The 20,779-nt window shown below is 42.5% G+C and overlaps 1 protein-coding gene across 2 annotated transcripts in view; it reads left to right on the top strand.

The window, feature by feature from the left end:
* Positions 1 to 20,779, top strand: part of pth1r (parathyroid hormone 1 receptor) — a 96,731-nt gene that overhangs the window by 38,132 nt on the left and 37,820 nt on the right. For both annotated transcript variants that reach the window (XM_089008875.1, XM_089008876.1), the window contains one exon: positions 12,278 to 12,383. In XM_089008875.1, coding sequence (XP_088865001.1) covers positions 12,278 to 12,383 — 106 coding nt within the window. The remainder of the gene's footprint in view (positions 1 to 12,277; positions 12,384 to 20,779) is intronic.

Genomic DNA, 20,779 nt, shown 5'->3' with positions numbered 1-20,779 from the left:
TCAAAGCATACATACAGGTGTAGTTGGATTCAAATATAAAACTTTACTCGAAATGTCAGCATGTGTCGATTTGTGTATGTACAGTATTGCTGTATGTACTGTATGCACATTGTATTTGTAACTTATAATAATTCATAAATGCAATCAATCATTTTCCAAACCGCTTTATCCTCACAATGGTCATAGGGGATGCTGGAGCCAATCCCAGATGTCTTCAGGCCTCCCCGAACCGGTTGCCAGCCAATTACACAGAAATGAACAAACATTCAAGCTCACACTCACACCTAGGGACAAGTTGGAGTGTTCAGTCAGCCTGCTAGCAGTCAACAGTTAGCAACATTGCAGCTAGTGATTCGAGCTGTTACCATATCTGTACTATTTTTATTCACCTGTTTTTACTTTTATTATTCTCATGGATTAACCAATGGCACTGGCAAAGAATGGGAATTCAAAGTGTCAGGAGGTAAATTTTAAAACGCTACACGGGAATTACGATACAATGTTACAATGTCGTTGCACTGAAGACTAGTGTCCCGTGCCTCCCGCTTGAAGAAAGCTTGAATAGGCTTGAATAATGTACAAACACAAACGCCCCACCTCTCCTCCCCCAAGCCTTGTGAGGTTAAGCAGCTCAGAAAATGGATGGATGAAGGAATGGATGGGGTTGGATGAATGGATGGATTGATCAACAGTTGTACTGAAGATTTATTTTACTTCATAATGACATCAACTTGGGAGTTGGGGTTATTAGCACATACAGTGTGCATTTAATTTTTGAACTGATTATGTATGTGTGCTCTTTGTTACCTGCTGTTTGTGTTTCTTGCCTCACAGCATTAGGCAATCACCTCGGGGGAAGAACCCATTTCCAATCACAATGTACATGTACAATCCAGTAGTGCTAAGCAATGATAGTGATTTTTCTCCATGAGAACTCGCCGAGGAAAGGGAAATTGTTTACTAAAAAGACTGCATTTGTCTGACAGCACAAATAATCTCAGTCTTTAAAACTGAACACAAAAACAAGCATGATTTGAACGGACACTATTGGCAAATTTACAATTGCTGCAATTGGTGATCTTATTTAATGATTTGATCTGCAACATCCCAAGCAGCACTGAATTCACCAGAGAAGTAAGCTGGGAGAGATGCACCATCATCAAAAGAAATTCAGTGTCACATTTCATCCCATACTTTGCCGTGTAAATCTTCTTCACATTTTTTTAGCCTCTGTTTTTATGTTTGCTGCTTGTTGTGCGTTGAAGTAACCTTTGTTTGAAGCTTGATAATTATTGTAACCTCTGTGTTAATTTCCTTGATCCCGTCCGAGGTGTTTTGTATTGTAGCGTTGAGCCATTGAACGTTTGTTACAATGCAATTACATTGACACACTTGTCAAAGACATTGTCAAAATCTCTTGTCAGTTTTTCAGGAAGCTCAAACTCAGAGCGACAATTGAACCTCTTGTCCTCAAATTTGGAGAACAGTGTTAGCAGGAGCTTACTTTCAAGGTGATGTTATATGTTTATCACCCCTTTCCAGCTCGTGACAGAGTCCAAATAGTCGGAATGGAGTACTTGAAATGTCTGTTTTCAAATGAACAGGTTCAATGTCGGGCTTCCGCAGAGGTCGCTGATGATGATCTGGTCATTTCAATCAGTTGTCATAAAAGGGAGACTTGCAAAACATGCAGAACATTGACCCTTTTAGAACATGAGTTTGACACCTTGGATTGAGAGTGTTCAATCAGGCTGTCATGCATGTTTTTGGAATGTGGCAAGAAATTGAAGTCCTCTGAAAAAAAATCTATGTAGGTACGGGCAAAATGTCCAAACTGCAAACAGAAAGGCTGGAATAGAGCACTGCACTTCTGTACTGCGTGGGGGTGTGCTTAAAGAGTTTGGAGTTTCTCTTTATGTGTAGAATGGTCGTCGAAAGTAGGTTTGTTGTCAAATCTCTATTTGTTGAATGGTGGTTGTCAAATCTCCCAGGGAAATGACACGCAGATGTCTCACAGGGCTTGATCGTGGCGTGGAGTCGAGCAAGTCGTGCTGGGAAACTCCGTCCGATGCTGAGCGGGGGTCTGCGAGCTGCGTTTCTGTCTGAGTCCGAGATACCATTTCCAAGCGTGGGAATTGTGTCAGGCTGAGAGTCACATCAAAGCCGCGGTGCGCCGCCACATGCTCACCAGTCGACCACCGGACCCCCTGGGTAGAGCTATTTCATATATCCATTTATTATTCATATTTGTGTTTTTTACCATGTATTTCACCATGTCATGGATGGATCTGGCACGTATGCCAACGCAATAAACAGGGATGACTGAATTTTCAATCTGCTCATTCATGCGACACATTTGCTTTGGCAGATATTCAATACATGTCCAATTTGTATGCAAATATGGATGAGGCCTAATTCGGATATCAAATGTTTCATTTGCAAGCATTTGTATGTTTGTGTGTGTGTGTGTACTGTTATGATGCATATTCAAGCAGGATGGATTTAGTCAGTTGATATGTCAACACGTAGAGTGCTAAGATTGTTTCCAATTTTCTTTATTCTTGTCACACTACGTTAGAATTGATGAGTTGCTTTTATGTCGTGTTGGCCTAAAAACAGTTCTCAGGGGCAAACGGAGAGCTTGTCTACAGTCCCACTAAAGATGACATGTTTTCGCTGATTAAAAAAAGCACTTAGAGCAAATGTTTCACTCTCAAACTTTACGTTGACATAAAATCAAGTTTTTGTCCTTTGTCATATGTGATTACAGGTCATGTCCATCAGGGGATATGACCGTAAGACTAAAAGCCCAGACATTTCTTTTATATTTTTTTCCTCTCACATTAACCCCTTCCCCAACAGTTTTTTTTGTGAAAAACGTTCCCTTTTCAGACATTTTTTTTAATTTATGTTCTATATCAGGGGTCCCCAACCTTTTTTCGCCACAACCGGTTTAATGTCAGACAATATTTTCACGGACCGGCGGATAAATACAACAAAATAAAATGATACGCCAGGCATGGAAACTGTTTTTTCTTTCTTTTAAATATAATAATTGTGTATTTTTATCCAACTTTATTAGCAGAGTCCTGGTAACATCGCGCCAACAATAACATATGTAACATCGTCTGTGTCTCTTAACGCTCAATGGTCACCGTGGTAATGTTTAAACGTGCCTTCAAAATAAAATACACCACAAAAACAAGTGCAAAGCGCATGAAAAAAAAAAACTCACTACAACTGAATCAGTGGGACCCCTGAGCTTGTTTCTCTGCAATGAGACGGTCCCATCTAGGGATAATGGGAGACAAAGACACCCGAAGTGTCTTGCTTATGTCCACTTTCATCCAGAACATTGGCAGAGTTGTTGTCTCAAATATACTTTTAACTCCGCTATCATTTGCGAACTCCAGCAGTTGTATTTTCTCTCACACAGGCATGCTAGATTCACCTGGTTTGTTGGCAAATGCGTTGCGGATCCATTCCTTGTCATTTCGTGGGTCTTTTGTGGCTGGGAAGTTGCGCTCGAACTCTTTTAAAAGCAAAGACAGGTGCTCATGCATCAGCTGGGAGAATTAAGGGTCTGGCTCAATCTCTTCCAAAAACCCGCCAATGTTCGAAGCATGTCAAATACACCGCTATTCACGCGCCGTCCCCACAAATCCAGTTTGGCTTTAAATGCAGCTACTTTATCAGCTTGAAGACAGTTGTCATGTTTCCCTGAAGTGACAGATTAAGTTCATTGAGCAAGTTGAATATGTCGCACAAATCAGCGAGCTTTGCGACCCATTCTTCGTCACGGAAATGCGTTGCAAGCGGTGACTTTTCATTTTTCAAAATAAAACATGGTCTGGACTCAGATAAATAAAACAGAAATTATGTAAATTATTTATTCTTTCTTCGCCGCCCGGTAGCAAATGACCCACGGACCGGTACCGGTCCGCGGGCCAGGGCTTGGGGACCCCTTTTCTATATGGTATCGTTGACGCTGGCTATGAAAACAGTTTGTAAATCATGCCCAGTTTGTTCATCAAAACGATGAGTATCTAAAGAGTTCGATGGTTCTCTTCATTTGTAAGTAGGTTCTTTGTCAGATCTCCCAGGCAGGTGACGCGCAGAGCTTGATCGTGGCGTGATCACCGTCCGATGCCCGGCGTGAGCCGGGCGTGCCTGTGCGGGTCTTTGCAAGTCTCTTTGAGTCTGTGAGTCCGAGATGAGTCTGATTCTCTCTGTCCCATAACAGCTGCTTTTATACCATTTTCAAGCGTGTGATATGCGTCAGGGTGAGACGCACATCAAGGAGATCAAGGAATTGAAAGACATTAAAGCTGCGGTGCGCACCGGTGACACCGCATATCTACCAGTCCAGAGTCAATCATCCTTATATAAATAAAAATACTGAAGAATTCAGTTGGACTCTGTTGAGATCTTCAGCGTTTTCGCGATGCATTTTGGAGAATAAAGAGTCGAGAAGGTCCTCTTGTTTAGATCATACAAGTAGGATATTTATTTGCCGTAGCACGGAGAGCAGCCGCTGCGCTCATCGTCGTACGAGAAGTCCAAAACATATAGACATAAACTGGCTTTTATCGCTATCAAGTCACATGATGTCGCGTAGTGGCTGAGTTGCCAGATCAGCTCAGTATTACAGCATTACCTAAAATGAGGATACAATCTAGCTTTCTTAACAGACTCAGTTCTGATGGGTTCTCATCAGTGTCGGGCCATCAGGGCCTGCAAGGCCTTCTCTACTGAATCACAGACTGATTAATTATATTTTGTCCATAAATTCGTATTAAAGCTTCATTTCATTGTGTTTCCTCTGTTGTGCTGCTTACAGATGTGTATTTTCTATCTATCTATCTATCTATCTATCTATCTATCTATCTATCTATCTATCTATCTATCTATCTATCTATCTATCTATCTATCTATCTATCTATCTATCTATCTATCTATCTATCTATCTATCTATCTATCTATCCTTCTGTACGTCAGTCCGTCTATCTGTCTATCCATCCATCCGTCCATCTATACAGTAATCCCTCGTTTATCACGCTTCACTGACCACCCACAATAGACAAAAAACCACGATGGAGCTGAAGATGGAACAAAGCGCTAACATCGCAAAAAAGGGAAATGCTGCCCCCTGTGGAAGGGAAAAAACATTGCCAGAAGTCATGGCCAGCGCTTTATCGGCACAAAACCTGAACAAATTTGGGAATGGCCCTCTATGTCATCTTTTCATTTCCCGAATAAACTTGTGAATGGCAGTGAATGAGTTAAGTACGAATGAAAATACGAGAATATGTACAGTACGTAACCTGAACACGATTCGAAAACAGGAGGAAGGATAAACATTCAGGGAGGTTGAATGCTGTCCAGTAGTGTCGTCTCTTGGCCAATCAGCTTCGGCCCAATTCAGCATGAAAACAAAAGAAAAACCAAACACCTGAAGCAATTAATTTAAAGGACAACCAACACCACCGGACAAGTTGCGTCCATAATGTGTAAAATTAATCACAATCATTTTACAAATATTCCCCCGCATATCGCTATATTTCACATTTTAAGACTTGCACTGAATATTCATGAAGTCTTTGTTTCGAGTTGATGACGATGCCCGAAGTGCGCCCCTGACCGAGAAAGCGACACACAATGCATTTTGGGTACTTTTTTTTCATCAGAAAACACCATGTTGATCGCAAAATTAGAAGGAAAACTACATAAATAACACAATGGTGAATCGTTGTGTGGCTGCCAATTGTGGTAACACGCATAAAGAAGGTGTAAGTTTACACAAATTCCCAGCGGACAAAGCAGCCAATTCCAACGGACCAGAGCAGTCGAGCACCAGCGCAGGCGAACGAGGAAGCTAACCAGAGTTAGCGATTCGGTGCTTGGATAGCGGATGTTTGATGCATGTTTACTCATTTAGTCACACTGCATGCTAACTGTTAGCTGTCCTGGTAAAAGAGAGCAATCGCCATATTAGTGGAGCAAACCGATCGAACAAACATCTACTTTCCACTGTCTCATTTTTTTTACTCTCTAGCGCTGTCGGAGCTTTCTCTGTCGTCTCAACATCTGATGTTCGTGTGCGTGTTCGAATTGTGGCGGTCTCCTTTGTGTGTGGGCGTAAAACCCACCCCTCTGTCTTCAACCACAGATTTTAACCAATCACGGGCAGCTTTACGGCTCTGATAAGAGGCTTTATATAGTGGACGAAACACAGCTTGTGCGCCATCTTGTTCATTCTCTGGGCGCAACATCGGAGTCCAGATCTCGAATTGATACAGAAGGACTTCTTTAATCAATTGCAAACATTTATGCTTTCCTCTTCAGAACTATTTGAATCATATGCATAACTGGATGATTAACAAGAAAGCATCTTCTCTGAATCTGAACTCTCTGACGCCACTGTTTTGATTCTGGAGCAAGGCAGTTTATGACCCAAAGTGACATCATGAACAAGGGGGTGGGATTTTCTGAATCTCCCCAGTTCCGAACTCATTTTTGGCAGTTTTGGGACACTGAAGTTATTTTTATTGGTGTTTTGCATTTGACAAAAAATATCAGCCTGTGTGTTTTGGGTATTGTAGATGCTATAAAAGGTTTTTCTGATGTCAGTTAGGAAACAAAAAAAAATGGTGTCGGCTGTCCTTTAAATAAATCCTTTCATGTTGAAGTCTTTAAAAACGGTCACTCTCTTTACAAATCAGGCAAACACAGTTCTTATGTATTTCAATGAAGAAATAATTCAATTTCCACCCATTCTCGAACTGTCGGCCATCACAGTCAACTTTCATCCTTTTGTTGATTGTATACATTTTAGAAAAATGGGGGGTCTCATTGAGTCACTTATTCATATACAGTAAAGTGTCGTTATATCGATATTCAAGGGAGTCCGAAAAAATATCGATATAACCGGGACTATCGATATATCCGACCCTGTTTGCATGTAATTTTCTCCGTGCGTGCATAGAAAGAGTATCAATATAACCGGGACTATCGATATATCCGATATCGATATAACGAGACTTTACTGTACTAATATGCTGTTTCTAATTGAAACTCTCGATGGCAGCACTTAGAACATGCTGGTAAAAGTGCAACTGCCCCATGTATTATGGTCCAGACCTTCTTGATTTTATGATGGAGGCAGATGAAAATTGTCCACAGGCCGCCTTTGACCCCCTGGCCGGTCCATGAACATGTCTGGTCTATATAATCATTGCAATAATGTGTTACCAATGTTATTTTCTGCTGTGGATTTGTCTGCTCCAAGTTGCCATGGAAACAGCATTGTGTGTGTGTGTGTGTGTGTGTGTGTGTGTGTGTGTGTGTGTGTGTGTGTGTGTGTGTGTGTGTGTGTGTGTGTGTGTGTGTGTGTGTGTGTGTGTGTGTGTGTGTGTGCGTGTGTGTGCGTGTGTGTGCGTGTGTGTGCGTGTGTGTGTGCGTGCGTGTGCGTGTCTGTCTGTGTGTCCGTGCGTGTGCACCTTAGGAATTCTCCCAAGTAACAAGTCGTATCGCATATAAAATCAAGAAATCATATCTGTGCAAATCTGTCCAGCTGCTCCTGTTCTCCAGCTTTTGTCATCATCCATTTGCCACTACATTAGAGTTAAAATTAGATTTTGGCGTAAGCATACAGTATTGTCGAAAGATGGCACAGCATCCAGTGACGTGCGATAAGGTTCATGGGTGCTGAGGCACTGACATCATCACAGTGAGCTTTTCAAACATATGAACTCTCCAGAGTAGCTTATTCACCATTTGATTGGCAACAGTTAACGTGTTTTGTTTAAAATGTCATGTCAGCATTCTTTATATATATACAAACTGTGGCATCGAAAAAAACATTTTGAAAAAATTGTTATTATCGTGTTACCTTTACTTATAAATGAAGTCCATGCACTGCTCCTTCTGAAGAAAGGCATCGATAACTTCTTTGGAGAAACAAGGCAGTTTATGACCCAAAGTGACATCATGAACAAGGGGGTGGGATTTTCTGAATCTCCCCAGTTCCTAACTCATTTTTGGCAGTTTTGGGACACTGAAGTTATTTTTATTGGTGTTTTGCATTTGACAAAAAAATATCAGCCTGTGTGTTTTGGGTATTGTAGATGCTATAAAAGGTTTTTCTGATGTCAGTTAGGAAACAAAAAAAAATGGTGTCGGCTGTCCTTTAAATAAATCCTTTCATGTTGAAGTCTTTAAAAACGGTCACTCTCTTTACAAATCAGGCAAACACAGTTCTTATGTATTTCAATGAAGAAATAATTCAATTTCCACCCATTCTCGAACTGTCGGCCATCACAGTCAACTTTCATCCTTTTGTTGATTGTATACATTTTAGAAAAATGGGGGGTCTCATTGAGTCACTTATTCATATACTAATTTGCTGTTTCTAATTGAAACTCTCGATGGCAGCACTTAGAACATGCTGGTAAAAGTGCAACTGCCCCATGTATTATGGTCCAGACCTTCTTGATTTTATGATGGAGGCAGATGAAAATTGTCCACAGGCCGCCTTTGACCCCCTGGCCGGACCATGAACATGTCTGGTCTATATAATCATTGCAATAATGTGTTACCAATGTTATTTTCTGCTGTGGATTTGTCTGTTGCCATGGAAACAGCATTGTGTGTGTGTGTGTGTGTGTGTGTGTGTGTGTGTGTGTGTGTGTGTGTGTGTGTGTGTGTGTGTGTGTGTGTGTGTGTGTGTGTGTGTGTGTGTGTGTGCGTCTGTGTGTGTGTGCGTGTGCGTGTGCGTGTGCGTGTGTGTGTGTGTGTGTGTGTGTGTGTGTGTGTGTGTGTGTGTGTGTGTGTGTGTGTGTGTGTGAGTGTGTCTGTGTGTCCGTGCGTGTGCACCTTAGGAATTCTCCCAAGCAACAAGTCGTATCGCATATAGAATCAAGAAATCATATCTGTGCAAATCTGTCCAGCTGCTCCTGTTCTCCAGCTTTTGTCATCATCCATTTGCCACTACATTACAGTTAAAATTAGATTTTGCCGTAAGCATACAGTATTGTCGAAAGATGGCACAGCATCCAGTGACGTGCGATAAGGTTCATGGCTGCTGAGGCACTGACATCATCACAGTGAGCTTTTCAAACATATGAACTCTCCAGAGTAGCTTATTCACTATTTGATTGGCAACAGTTAACGTGTTTTGTTTAAGATGTCATGTCAGCATTCTTTATATATATACAAACTGTAGCATCGAAAAAAACATTTTGAAAAAATTGTTATTATCGTCTTACCTTTACTTATAAATGAAGTCCATGCACTGCTCCTTCTGAAGAAAGGCATCGATAACTTCTTTGTAGAAGCCTTCCTTATCTTTCTTCAGTTTTAAAAGTCTCTCTGTCTCAATGAGATCACTGCCAGTGAAGAAAGTCGTCCTTGATCAGTCCTGTTCCGACTGTATGTTTTCAGTCTTTTCAGTGCCGAGAATGACCGCTCCACTGATACTGTCGTAGCTTGAACAGTGAGCACGAGCTGGAGCAAACTTGTCGCCTCAGGAATAGTTTCAATGAGATCCTTCTTGGCCAAAAAGCTGAGAAGCTGTCCATGAGATTTACATCCATCCCTCACCGTTTGTGAGGTATACAGTCCGGTGTTGTTCTTCCTTTAATTATTATTTCCTGCTTCGATTGAAAGTCCAGCTCAGAAAATTCTTTCAATTTAGATATGTAATAAGCAACACGAAAAAATAACTGGATGGTTGCACTAAACTAGCTGTTTACTATAGCTTGCTGTCTCTAATTCTATTATTCTGCAGCCGAGGAGTCGCAGGAAAAATCTCTGGAATCACCATTGCCCCTTGTCTTGAGGCAGGGGAACTGTGTGCCTCACCTATGCACAGTTTTTATAAGAATAAAATACAATAAACACTGTAGTTCAGTGTTTATAATGTACAGTGACTGTACATTATATAACCCAGCCAAACTGTAGAAATTTAGTTCATATACTAAAACTGTTTGAACACTTTATGAAGAGGGACAGCAATGCGGTCTCACTGCAGATTATGCCAGCACAGTTACCATAGTCATTGCGCAATCCATGTTGAGGCTCAGCCGGCTGCTGCCTCACCGCTCGTCTCGACTTAGTATTTGAACGGTGAATGTGAAAATTCAGCGCTTTTGAAAAAAAATCCAAAAACGGTAAAGTTAAATGGAAAAGAACTTTAAAGTACAAATCACTAAATAAATATAACTGTTTAATTTATTTTTTCATTTGATATTTCCCACAATGACAGGTGAGGCATGGCCTCACCTGCCTCACCTGACTGCACGTCACTGACAACTTCCATATGGCAAGAGCGTTTGACAGTGGTGTCATAACTGCCATGGAACAAGCATTATTTTCTCCAATCCCAAATTGATGGTTTTATCTGTGTGTCATGCTCTGTTTCAATTAAACAGGCCAAGCCCAAGCCTCAAACTCAACTCAATATTTTCATCAGTCGCTAATCAGTATTGTCAGTCACTGCCAGTATTTTTTTTCCTCAAATCATTGCTGGAGAGAATTTTCACTTTTCAAGACCCTCAGTCTATTTGTGTATGCTGTCACACAACACAAAGAGCAGACGTTTCTTTTCCTACCTTTTTTCCTGTCCTTATGTAATTTGTCAGAGGACATAGTTTGGTTTCAACAAATGAAACTTTTATGAAGAAAAAGCAGCAAAATATTTTTTTGTTTTGTAGCACCTCAAACAATTTATTTATTTATTGTGAAGAGTGACGCTGACATGTCGCACGGCTCATTTCGAACATCGGTGGCTTTTTTTACACTGCATTCAATCCATTAACTGCGACTCCTAAACCTTTTTTACTTCCAAAGGGTTCACATTTCACTTCTTAATTTATTTCATGACAAGCAGAGAAATGTTCAAGCTGGTTAACAAAAAATGTTTTATAACAGTGTCATATAAACCACATATGGAGAACAGATTGTATGATGATTTGACATGAAAATTCAAGGATAATGCCAGTGTCTGAAATAACGTCTGCCCGGACGTCTGGGGCGTGCAACCTTTACGTTGGGCGTACAACTTACAAAACGTCTCTGCCAGGTTGGCCGACCACTTCTGGGGGAAAAAAAATGAAAGATTTTTTTTTTTCAAATCAAATGTTTGCTTTATTCATTAAAGCAACCGTTTGAACGAAATCGGAATAAATTATTCAGATTTCGAAATCTTCGTTCGGTTTGGAAATGTCGGAATTTCAGTTGCCATTGTCAATTTGCATACTCGGCACGGCAGCCAATCAGAAGCCTGCTTCGTGCTTTGGACTTTCCCGAGCGTTATGGGAGATGCCAGTTGTCGATTATGTGTGAAAGCTACCGTTTGAAGTACGAGAGCGATACTTCGAGAAGCTGGGATATTGTGACGTATTTGTAACTTGCCGGATCCTTTCAATTTGAAGAAAGGATGGGTTGACGAGCCATCATTGTGTCTGGACATTTATTTTTACCTCGTCGATACTGCCGGACAGTTCACTCACAATAGTCTGAAGGCATACAAGTCTCTCAAAGCTTATGGATACGTAGAAAGTGGATACGTGTATCCAGTGTTTTATCGATGAAAAGGTTTCTTCAGCCGTCATCTGTACTTCTTCGAAGGTTGTCGGACGTTTCGCTTCTTATCCAAAATGCTTTTTCAGCGAACTAAAGTCTTATTGGTAGTTTGGCCCAATATATGTATCCCTACTGTCCAGACATCGCGGTGCCGGACTCTGCTATGATAGGTCCCTGCTCTCAGGTTAGGGGGAGCAGAGGACTACTCCCTCCACTGATTGTTCCTATTATCCTGACTAACGACTGGCCTGATTGCCCCACTTGCTCCGGTATCACCTCATCAACATTACTAAAATCGCTTCTTTGGGGAGTAAAAGAAGCAATTTTCTTTATAATGTATCTTACGCTGAATTAAATTATGTAGTCCTAAAATTCAATGTTCTGCGGGTCCTGCAATTTGAGTGAAAATGACAAAAACCCTGGCACTGGGGTGCACACATTTTTGCACCTCGTCTGGCAGTCACTGCGTCATACCGCTCTCCAACTGAGCTGCGGCATATTAAATTGAATCGATTTACAGAGAATCATACACTTTGATGTCCACCATTTTTCACTCCACATACAGTATCAAAAACCGAATACGCTTTGTAATCTGTGGAGAAAATTGACCGATCTCACAGAACAATAATGTATCACAGGAAAGTGATTGGTAATCACTGATTTAACTTACTTTAAATGTTTTTTGCCCTTACAGGCCCATGCAGATGATGTACTGACCAAAGAGGAGCAGATAGCCCTGCTGTTCAAAGCCAAGCGCAAGTGCGAAGGCCTTGTCAAATCAAGGCAAGGCAAGCTTCCCGGTGAGTAGCAAAGCCATGCTTGCGCATGCTGGCCGGTTTGCATTCAAGCAGCCAAGCCTTAAATTAAAAGTACCACTTTATCAGGTGAACAGTATATAATGCAAAGTGTCGCTGTAATAAATAAATAAATAAACAAATAAACAAATAAATAAATAAAAATAGCCATAAAATGAATGGACTGCATTGATTGTCATGATCTGCAGTCCGCTTGCTGCCTCCCTGATCATTTCCTCGCCTGTATCACCTGCTCCCTGATTGTTTCCCCCTCATCTGTTTCTCAACCCCAATCAAGCCCGACAGGTACCATCCGACGTTCGACGGGCTCTACTTACGATCACCCGCACTTAGGACCACGACTGACAGACCGTTTTTTCTTTAAATTTTAATTCAACGCCTGGCAGTACAACGCGCTAGCAGCCTGGCAACGCGTCAGACAATTTTGGGCAGCCAGCCAGCATCTCACTCCAACATAGCAATCGACCGCGTGATGGCACTGGAGGGGGGAGTGTCCACCGACGTTGGCCGCAACGCGACCAGGAAGAGAGCTGAGGCGGGTTAGGCGTCGGCGCTTGGGCACGCGGGATCGGTGCGTCGGGCCCAAGGCCCGCGCCCCCGCCTTTTTGAGACAGTTTGTTCTGCTTTTGGGCGAGGTGGCAGATCGGGTGGGTCGGCGCTGGAGACAGCCGCGGGGTCACGCCACGGGGTCAGGCCGCACGTCGGCACGTAGAGCGGGGTAAGGCCGGGGAGAGGGGACCAGAGAGAACACCGGCAACCCAGTCCCACGCCCGCCCGCCCCCGTGGCGTCCGAATTAGGTCGTTTGTAAGTCATTTGGCACAGAGTCTTTATTCAACATTTTGAAGGGATTTCGACTCACGGCCATTTTGACTTACGTCTGGTTGGTCGGAACGGAACCCTGTATATTCCCCTCATCTGACATGTATCATTACCAATAAGTTAATCCTCTTCAGGTCATTTTCATTTTGTATTGAAGTGACTATGAACTCAAACTTTTTTTTGTCTGCCCTTTACCCTATTTTCCTGACTCACGCCTGTTATAGCTCTTGTCGGCTTGTCTCTCACATGTATCAACCATTACATTCCTTTTTTTTTTTTGTCTCGGCCACGTCTGAGTCGTGCATTCCAAACCAACTGTACCATGTTCTTGACAGTATGATCCGGCCATGACAGACTCGGCTGACTATGAGGCGTTTTACCAAATCCTCTGGGCTCATGGAGAAGGGTTAGCTAACCAAATGGTTCCTCTAAATACTAATCTTGGAGAACTGGCTGCTTGCCAGGACTCTGATGTCATGCCATGACTAGCATAAATATGACATCACCAAGATTTTAACTTATCTTGACATGAATGTGATTAAGCTGGTTATTATCAAAACACGCAACGTCAATAGTTTTGATATTTTAGAATATGAATAAATAAAAGTGCAACAGTATAAATCATTTGGCAGTCTTTGTTCATGCTACTCTATTATTTACATTTTTTTGCCTTGTTTCCAATCTGTTTTACATTGTAACGCAAGCATATCGCGCGAGATAACATCCGCTGGCTAGAGTCTGAGTAGCACTGTGTTTGTTTGCGGAGTTGATGTGCCAAGTGCGAGTGGGAGATATACTTCCTATCAATTATCAAAAATGGTCGATTACATACGTTTTTTTTTTTTTACGCTTTGCTGGATGTTCCAGAATGCAATCACAAATCGTATGCTCTACTATATAATCAAGTCATGTACTTGAGAAATTAAATGGTTTGCCAAAGGATAATAATAATGATAATAAGCATAGTGACTTTCAAAGGTGCCTGCCTGGGTCAGTCAAATCAACAGGAATCTTCTGATCAGGACCAGGAAGGACAGGAATAAATTAGAGAAGCCATGCATCATGCCTATATCGGTCCATGCATCTGTGCAGATATACAGTAATAAGTAACAAACATATTTTATTTGACAACCTGCTGCAGAGAGATCATGCAGACTCTTTCAATTTCAGGCCATTAATACGTTTGCATCAATCCAACATTGATACTGTTCCCACAAGAGTGATTTCCTGTGGCTTCATTGACTCTGAAAATTTCCTCTCACAATCTCCCGCCACGCCGAACGAGACATGTTTTTTTGTTGGGGAGTGTTGCAGCTAAATGGTTTTATTGGTCGAACAGAACTTGGCCATGACAGGTGCTACCAGGCGAACTGAGGCAAAAAGGGCTGCAAATCTGAAAACATATGTGACATGTCCAAAGTGTGCCAGAGGCACTTTTGGCTGCATACGGCAGTAAGGGGGGGGACTCTGGGAACCAAAAGCAGACAGCTATTGATGACTGCACGCTGCCTATAATCAATAGCATATTAATCCAAAGAATCCATGTTAAAACATTGTGCATGTGCAAAATGTAAATTTCTCGCTTCACTGTTTCATTAAGAACCAACAATGTGAAAACAATGTAATGTTTAGTCGCTATGTAATGAAATTTGTTTTGTTCATTCCACTAGTGCTAGTTTTTTTTTTAGATCTGTACTTTTTCGTCAAATAGCATTCTGTTTGTTTCCAGATGCATATTTTTTCCAGATGTGTTTTTTTTGTGTGTGTTTTTATTTTTTGTTTTGTTTTATTTTTTTTGCCCTGATGCTGCACTACCAAGACTTAACGACTCCACTGGGATTCAGCCCTGAGCCCCTTCTTGTTTACTCTGGTGATGGGCAAGCTGCCAGACATTGTTTGACAAGACTTGGACGATGATGTTTGCAGATGACATTGTGATCTGTAGTGAGAGCAGGGAACAAATGGAGGAGAAACTAGAGAGGTGGAGGTTTGCCCGGGAAAGAAGAGGAATGAAGGTTAGTCGCAGCAAGATGGAATATACAGTATGTTTGTGAATGAGAGGGGCCCAAGTACAAGACTGGGGTTATAGGGAGAAGAGATAAAGATGGTGGAGGAAGTACTTGGGGTCAACTGTCCAGAGCAATGGAGAATGTGGAAAAGAGGTGAAGATGCGTGTCCAGGCAGGCTGGAACGGCTGAAGGAAAATGTCAGATGTGATGTATGATAGAAGGGTTATGGATACGGATTGTTTTTCAGCATTTTGGGTCACAACATTCATCAAGGATACTGTGCGGAGCGGTTGCGCCTTTTCGGCAGCATGAATATGCCAGTACTGTTTTTGAATGGGAGGAATGTCGGTGCCATTTGACTCATCGCTGAACAGCTCTGGGGCAATTGTGCCCTTTGATGGGCAGCATCTTCACAGCCCCGCTTTGTTCAGCGAAAAGGTCGGTGCTGTTGGACAGTCTGCGGCTGGATGGATGCATGGCTTCAGGAGCCCGGGATAAGAAGAAAAGAGCGTCAGCGCAGAGCGCCGATGCATATGTGAAACTGTCGCCGTCACCGAGCGTGACAGGAACAGCTGACTCGTCGAAATGTTACTGAGGGTGTTGGATCCCCAACCAGGCGGCAGAGACGTAGGTGCTAGCAGCGGAGTTATTATAACAAAAAGCGCGGGTCCGAGAATACCACGGACCCGGAATAAACGTGATAAACTAATTCACAAAAAAGAGCACAGCGAGTAGGCGGGCGGGCCTATCCGTCCAGAGAAGAGCTGTGGCATTGCATGAGGAAGTCTGGAGTGACGGAAAAGTATGTCAGAGCGGTACAAGACATGTATCGCGACTGTAAGACAGTTGTGAGGTGTGCTGTCGGTGTGACTGAGGAATTCAAGGTGGAGGTGGGATCCGTCCAGCCTAACAAGCGCGTAAAAATAAAACGGCACACGTGGGGGCAAAACCACGCGCTTTCGACAAGCAATAGACTTACACGATCGCGGCCACGAAACACCTCGGGTGAAGCAACTACTCGTACTGACAGAATCCAAGATACGGGCAAGGCGTGAGGCGTCGTATCCTCCGACGCTGCTGAAGTGCCAGCGACGGGTTTAAATGTCCCAGAGTGCGTGATTAGGGAATTGACAGCAGCTGGCGAGCTGAAGCGGTGGCCCCGCCCCAGCTGTCAATTCGCACATGACAGTCGCGGCTTGGAATTGAAGTGGATGTATGTGAGACAGTGAGACAATCTCTTTTCGTCAATGGATGCTACTACTGCTTGTTTGCTTTCAACATTTATCTTGTAGGAGACATACACATTCCACCATGATGTCCCTGATCCACTGCTGAAAAGGATGCTTTGATCCTCTTCTCTTTCATCTAGAACTGCTTTATGTCACAGAGGGTACGGCAAGCGATGAAGAATGAATGACTCTCTGTGTCTTTGTGTTGTCATATTATTTGTTATTTTTGTTTTTCTCCAAAGATGGCGGCACGTGAACACGCTGCGGCTCCACTCTCTGCCTTGCACGCTGTGTCCAAGAGGACAGTAATATAATCTGTGCTATATGTCATGCATATGACCATATTTGACAATAAAGCTGACTTTGACTTTGACTACCCAATCAACCCGTTAACGCACACGCAAATACATGCCGTGATGGTGGAGTCGCGCGACGCACTTTTGTAGCCTGTTCACTATTGTAGCTCACACGTTTTGAAGTGCTTCCCTCAGCCTTCCCTCAGCCTTCTAAAGGTCTATTCTTGCCTTCTTGTCCGTGCCCTCAGTGAATTCCGATCACAAGCTGCAATTTCAGACTGCTGAGTGCAAAATACTTTCGCTGATGCAGTACACATTTTTTTAGCCTGAACTTTTATATAGTTATCTATCGTCTCTTGTCATAATTAAAAAACGAGAAATTCAATCCTTCACAGATCACCTCAACTCGGTAGACATCAACATTAAATTTACTCGTGAGGACATTCACGAGAACCAACTAGTCTTCTTGGATTGTAAAGTAATTATAAAAGAGGACAGAGCGCGAAAAACAGAAGTCTTTAGGAAGGCTATGCACGCTGACCAATACTTACTGTTCGATTCTAACCACCCTTTACAACACAAACTAGGAGTTATCAAAACCCTCCAGCATAGGGCTAAACTAATACCAACAAGCGTTGAAGGTAGAGAAAAGGAGTGAAAACATATCAGGAGAGCACTCACAAACTGTAGGTACCCTCAGTGGTCATTCAACAAATCAGAATTAGAATCAGAATACCTTTATTCGTCCCGCAATGGGGAAATTTGCAGTCCACAGCAGCAATTGAAGAGGGATGGGGTTGGGGTGGGAGTGAAAGGATAGAAAACAAGATATTCTAAGCATAACAAAAAAAAAATGTCAACTGTATACTGTGCAAATGTAGATGTGCAAAAACCGTTCTATAAACAAGACTGTACATAGTGCAGAATCAAGAAATGCATTTAGATATATTGCAACAACCCATATTTACAAGTGTACAAGTTTTTTTTTTTTTTTTTTTTTTTTTTTTTTTTTTTTTTTCACATGTGATCATTGGGAATTGTGAAGCCTGACAGCAGTCGGTAGGAACGAGCGGCGGTATGTCAGAAATGTCAGAAAGAAAGACTAGGGAATGAAAGCAAAAATTCTCAAGATACAAAAAGGAGAGGAGTAGCAGTACCTTAAATTGCAGGGGTTTCTGAAAAACTACAGAGTCCTTTGGCAACACAAAATTGTTACTTATTTCAAACCGATAAACACTTTCAGGCAAAAATTAGTGCATCCAAAAGATAGGCTGCCAAATGAAAACGAAAGTAATGTAGTTTATTCAATACATTGTAAGAATGAAAATCGTAAAGAGCAGTACATTGGGGAGACTCAACAAATTCTCAAAAAAAGACTATCAACATTGCAGGGATAATACGAGTGGGCCTCAATCGGCAGTACATTTGCACCTAAAAGCTAGCAACCACTCATTTGACGACAATGAGGTTAAAATCTTAGCGAAAAAACATAGATGGTTTGAAAGGGGAGTAAAAGAAGCGATTCTCATAAAACAACAAAATCCTTCTTTAAACCGGTCGGGTGGGGTGTGTCACATCCTCGTCGTCGTCAGGAGCGCGCCCCTCCCCTTCTGTCTCCTCCTCCGCTGCTCCTTGGAGCGGGCCCCTCCCTTCCTGGCTCTCCCGGCTCACACACCTGTTCCCCATTCCCTTAATTGTGCCTTCTGGTTATAAAAGCCACACCTACTGTACGGTCGTTGTCGGCGTATTCCAGGAAGTTCCCCGTCACCCCAACGCATGCAGGTCTGTCTTGTCAGTGCCCTCATCCTTGCCTTATTTTCTGTCAAATCATTTGTGTCTCAGTAAAGACTCTTTGTTGGAAACTCTGTCTGCCCGTGTATTTCGGATCCAACATTTACCACCTTCCGTCGTCCCTCGAGTCCTGTTGTCATGCCTCAAGTGGACGTGACAGGGTGAGGTTCAATTTGGATCGTTCATACAATAGACTGCTTAGGCAAAACAGGTTAGGCAACATCAGTAATGGTGATGAGGTGATACCGGAGGGAGTGGGGCAAACAGGCCAGTCGTTAGTCAGGAATGTAGGGACATTCGGTGGGGCCGCAGGGAGTGGTCCTCTGCTCCCCCCAACCTGAGAGTAGGGACCTATCATAGCTGTGTCCAGCGCCACCATGTCTGGAGCTTAGGGATATATATAGGGCCGATACTACCAGTAAGACTTTAGTTCGCTGAAGAAGCATCTTGGATAAGAAGCAAAACGTCCAACACCTTCAAAAAAGTACAGATGACGGCTGAAGAAACCTTCTCATCAATGGATACCGGTGCATCTTTATCAACAATTGAAGCACAATAATAATAATACATTTATTTTCTAAGCGCATTTCAAAACTCTCACGGACATTGACAGTCACAGGATTTTTTTTGTGTGGGTGAGCAGCGGCAGCCATTCGCGCCAGCGTTCACTCTACCCGGAAGTAACACTGCAGCAAAGTTATGAAAGGAAGAGGAAAGGAAAAAAAGTAAGCAAAAAAAAAAAACAACAAAATAATAAATTACAGTGAGACCTCAACTTACGAACTTAATTGGTTCCCAGACAGTGTGTGTAAGGCAAGTGTGTATCTCAAAAAAAAATTCCCATTGGAAACCATTAAAATGGGAATAATCCGTTCCCGGGTTTCCATAAAATATACTTTTCAACTAAATAAGTCTTAAAACTATACACAACATACCTCAGTCTATGTATAATAAATGTGCTATTGTATTGTAATGAAAGAAATACACTGCATTGTATCATAAAGTCACTTTATTTACATTTGTGATGGTCATTCATGGCTTGATGGAATGGCGTTGGAGGTCGAAGGTCAAAGGGAATTGGTGTTTGGAAAGTGAGCACATTACATGACGACTGTAATCAAACAAATAAACTGTGCTGTAAAATAAAGTGGAAGGAGAGTCACCTTCCATAAGGACTGTTGGTAACTTAACCTCTGGTGCTGTTCGGTCGTGTGCTTCCGCCGAAGATCACTCCGCCAGCCGTGGTGGGTGTGTATAATGAAAATAGTGCTTATTATAAGGTTTAATTTTCAGAAATTTGACGTTTGTAAGACGAAAAGTTTGTAAGTTGAGGTGTTTGTAAGTTGATGTCTCACTGTATATGACAACACAAAGACACAGAGAGTCATTCATTCTTCAGCACCTGCTGTACCCATCTAAGCATCCTTTTTAACAGTGGATCAGGGACGTCATGGTGGAATGTGCACATCGACTACAAGCTAAATGTTGAAAGCAAACACAAAGCTGTAGCATCCATTGACGAAAAGAGATTGTCTCACATCTCCTGTCCTACATAAATCAGCTTCAATTCCAAGCCGCGACAATTCCACGTATGAATAGGCGTTCTGCGCTGATGCTCCTCAAACCATGCATCCTTCCAGCCGCAGTCTGTCCAACAGCACCAACCTTTCCGCTGTACAAAGCATCTCCTCCTCTTCTTTTCATTTCGGCTTTTCCCCTCAGGGGTCGCCACAGCGAATCAATGTCCTCCATCTATCCCGGTTTTGTGCATCCTCTTCTCTCACACCAGCTACCTTCATGTCCTCTTTGATCACATCCATAAACCTCCTCTTCGGTCTTCCTCTCAGTCTCCTGCCTGGCAGTTCAAGGCTCAGCATCCTTTTCCCGATATAGTCACTCTCTCTCCTCTGGACATGTCCAAACCATCTCAGTCTGGCCTCTCTGACTTTGTCTCCAAAGCCTCTGATATGAGTTGTCCCTCTAATGTACTCATTCCTGATCCTATCCAACCTGGTCACTCCCAAAGAAAACCTCAACATCTTCAGCTCTGCTACCTCCAGCTCTGCTTCTTGTCTTTTCTTGAGCGGCACTGTCTCCAGTCCAAACATCATGGCTGGTCTGACCACGGTTGTATACACTTTTCCTTTCATCCTAGCTGAAACCCTTCTATCACACATCACACTTGACATTTTTCTCCAGCCGCTCCAGCCTGCCTGGACACGCTTCTTCACCTCTT

Source organism: Hippocampus bargibanti, linkage group LG11 (assembly GCF_051943395.1).
Source record: "Hippocampus bargibanti isolate YZ-2025 linkage group LG11, ASM5194339v1, whole genome shotgun sequence".
NCBI classification, from domain to species: domain Eukaryota; kingdom Metazoa; phylum Chordata; class Actinopteri; order Syngnathiformes; family Syngnathidae; genus Hippocampus; species Hippocampus bargibanti.
The sequence above is the reverse complement of the archived record's forward strand: the minus strand, read 5'-3'. Positions and strand labels throughout refer to the sequence as shown.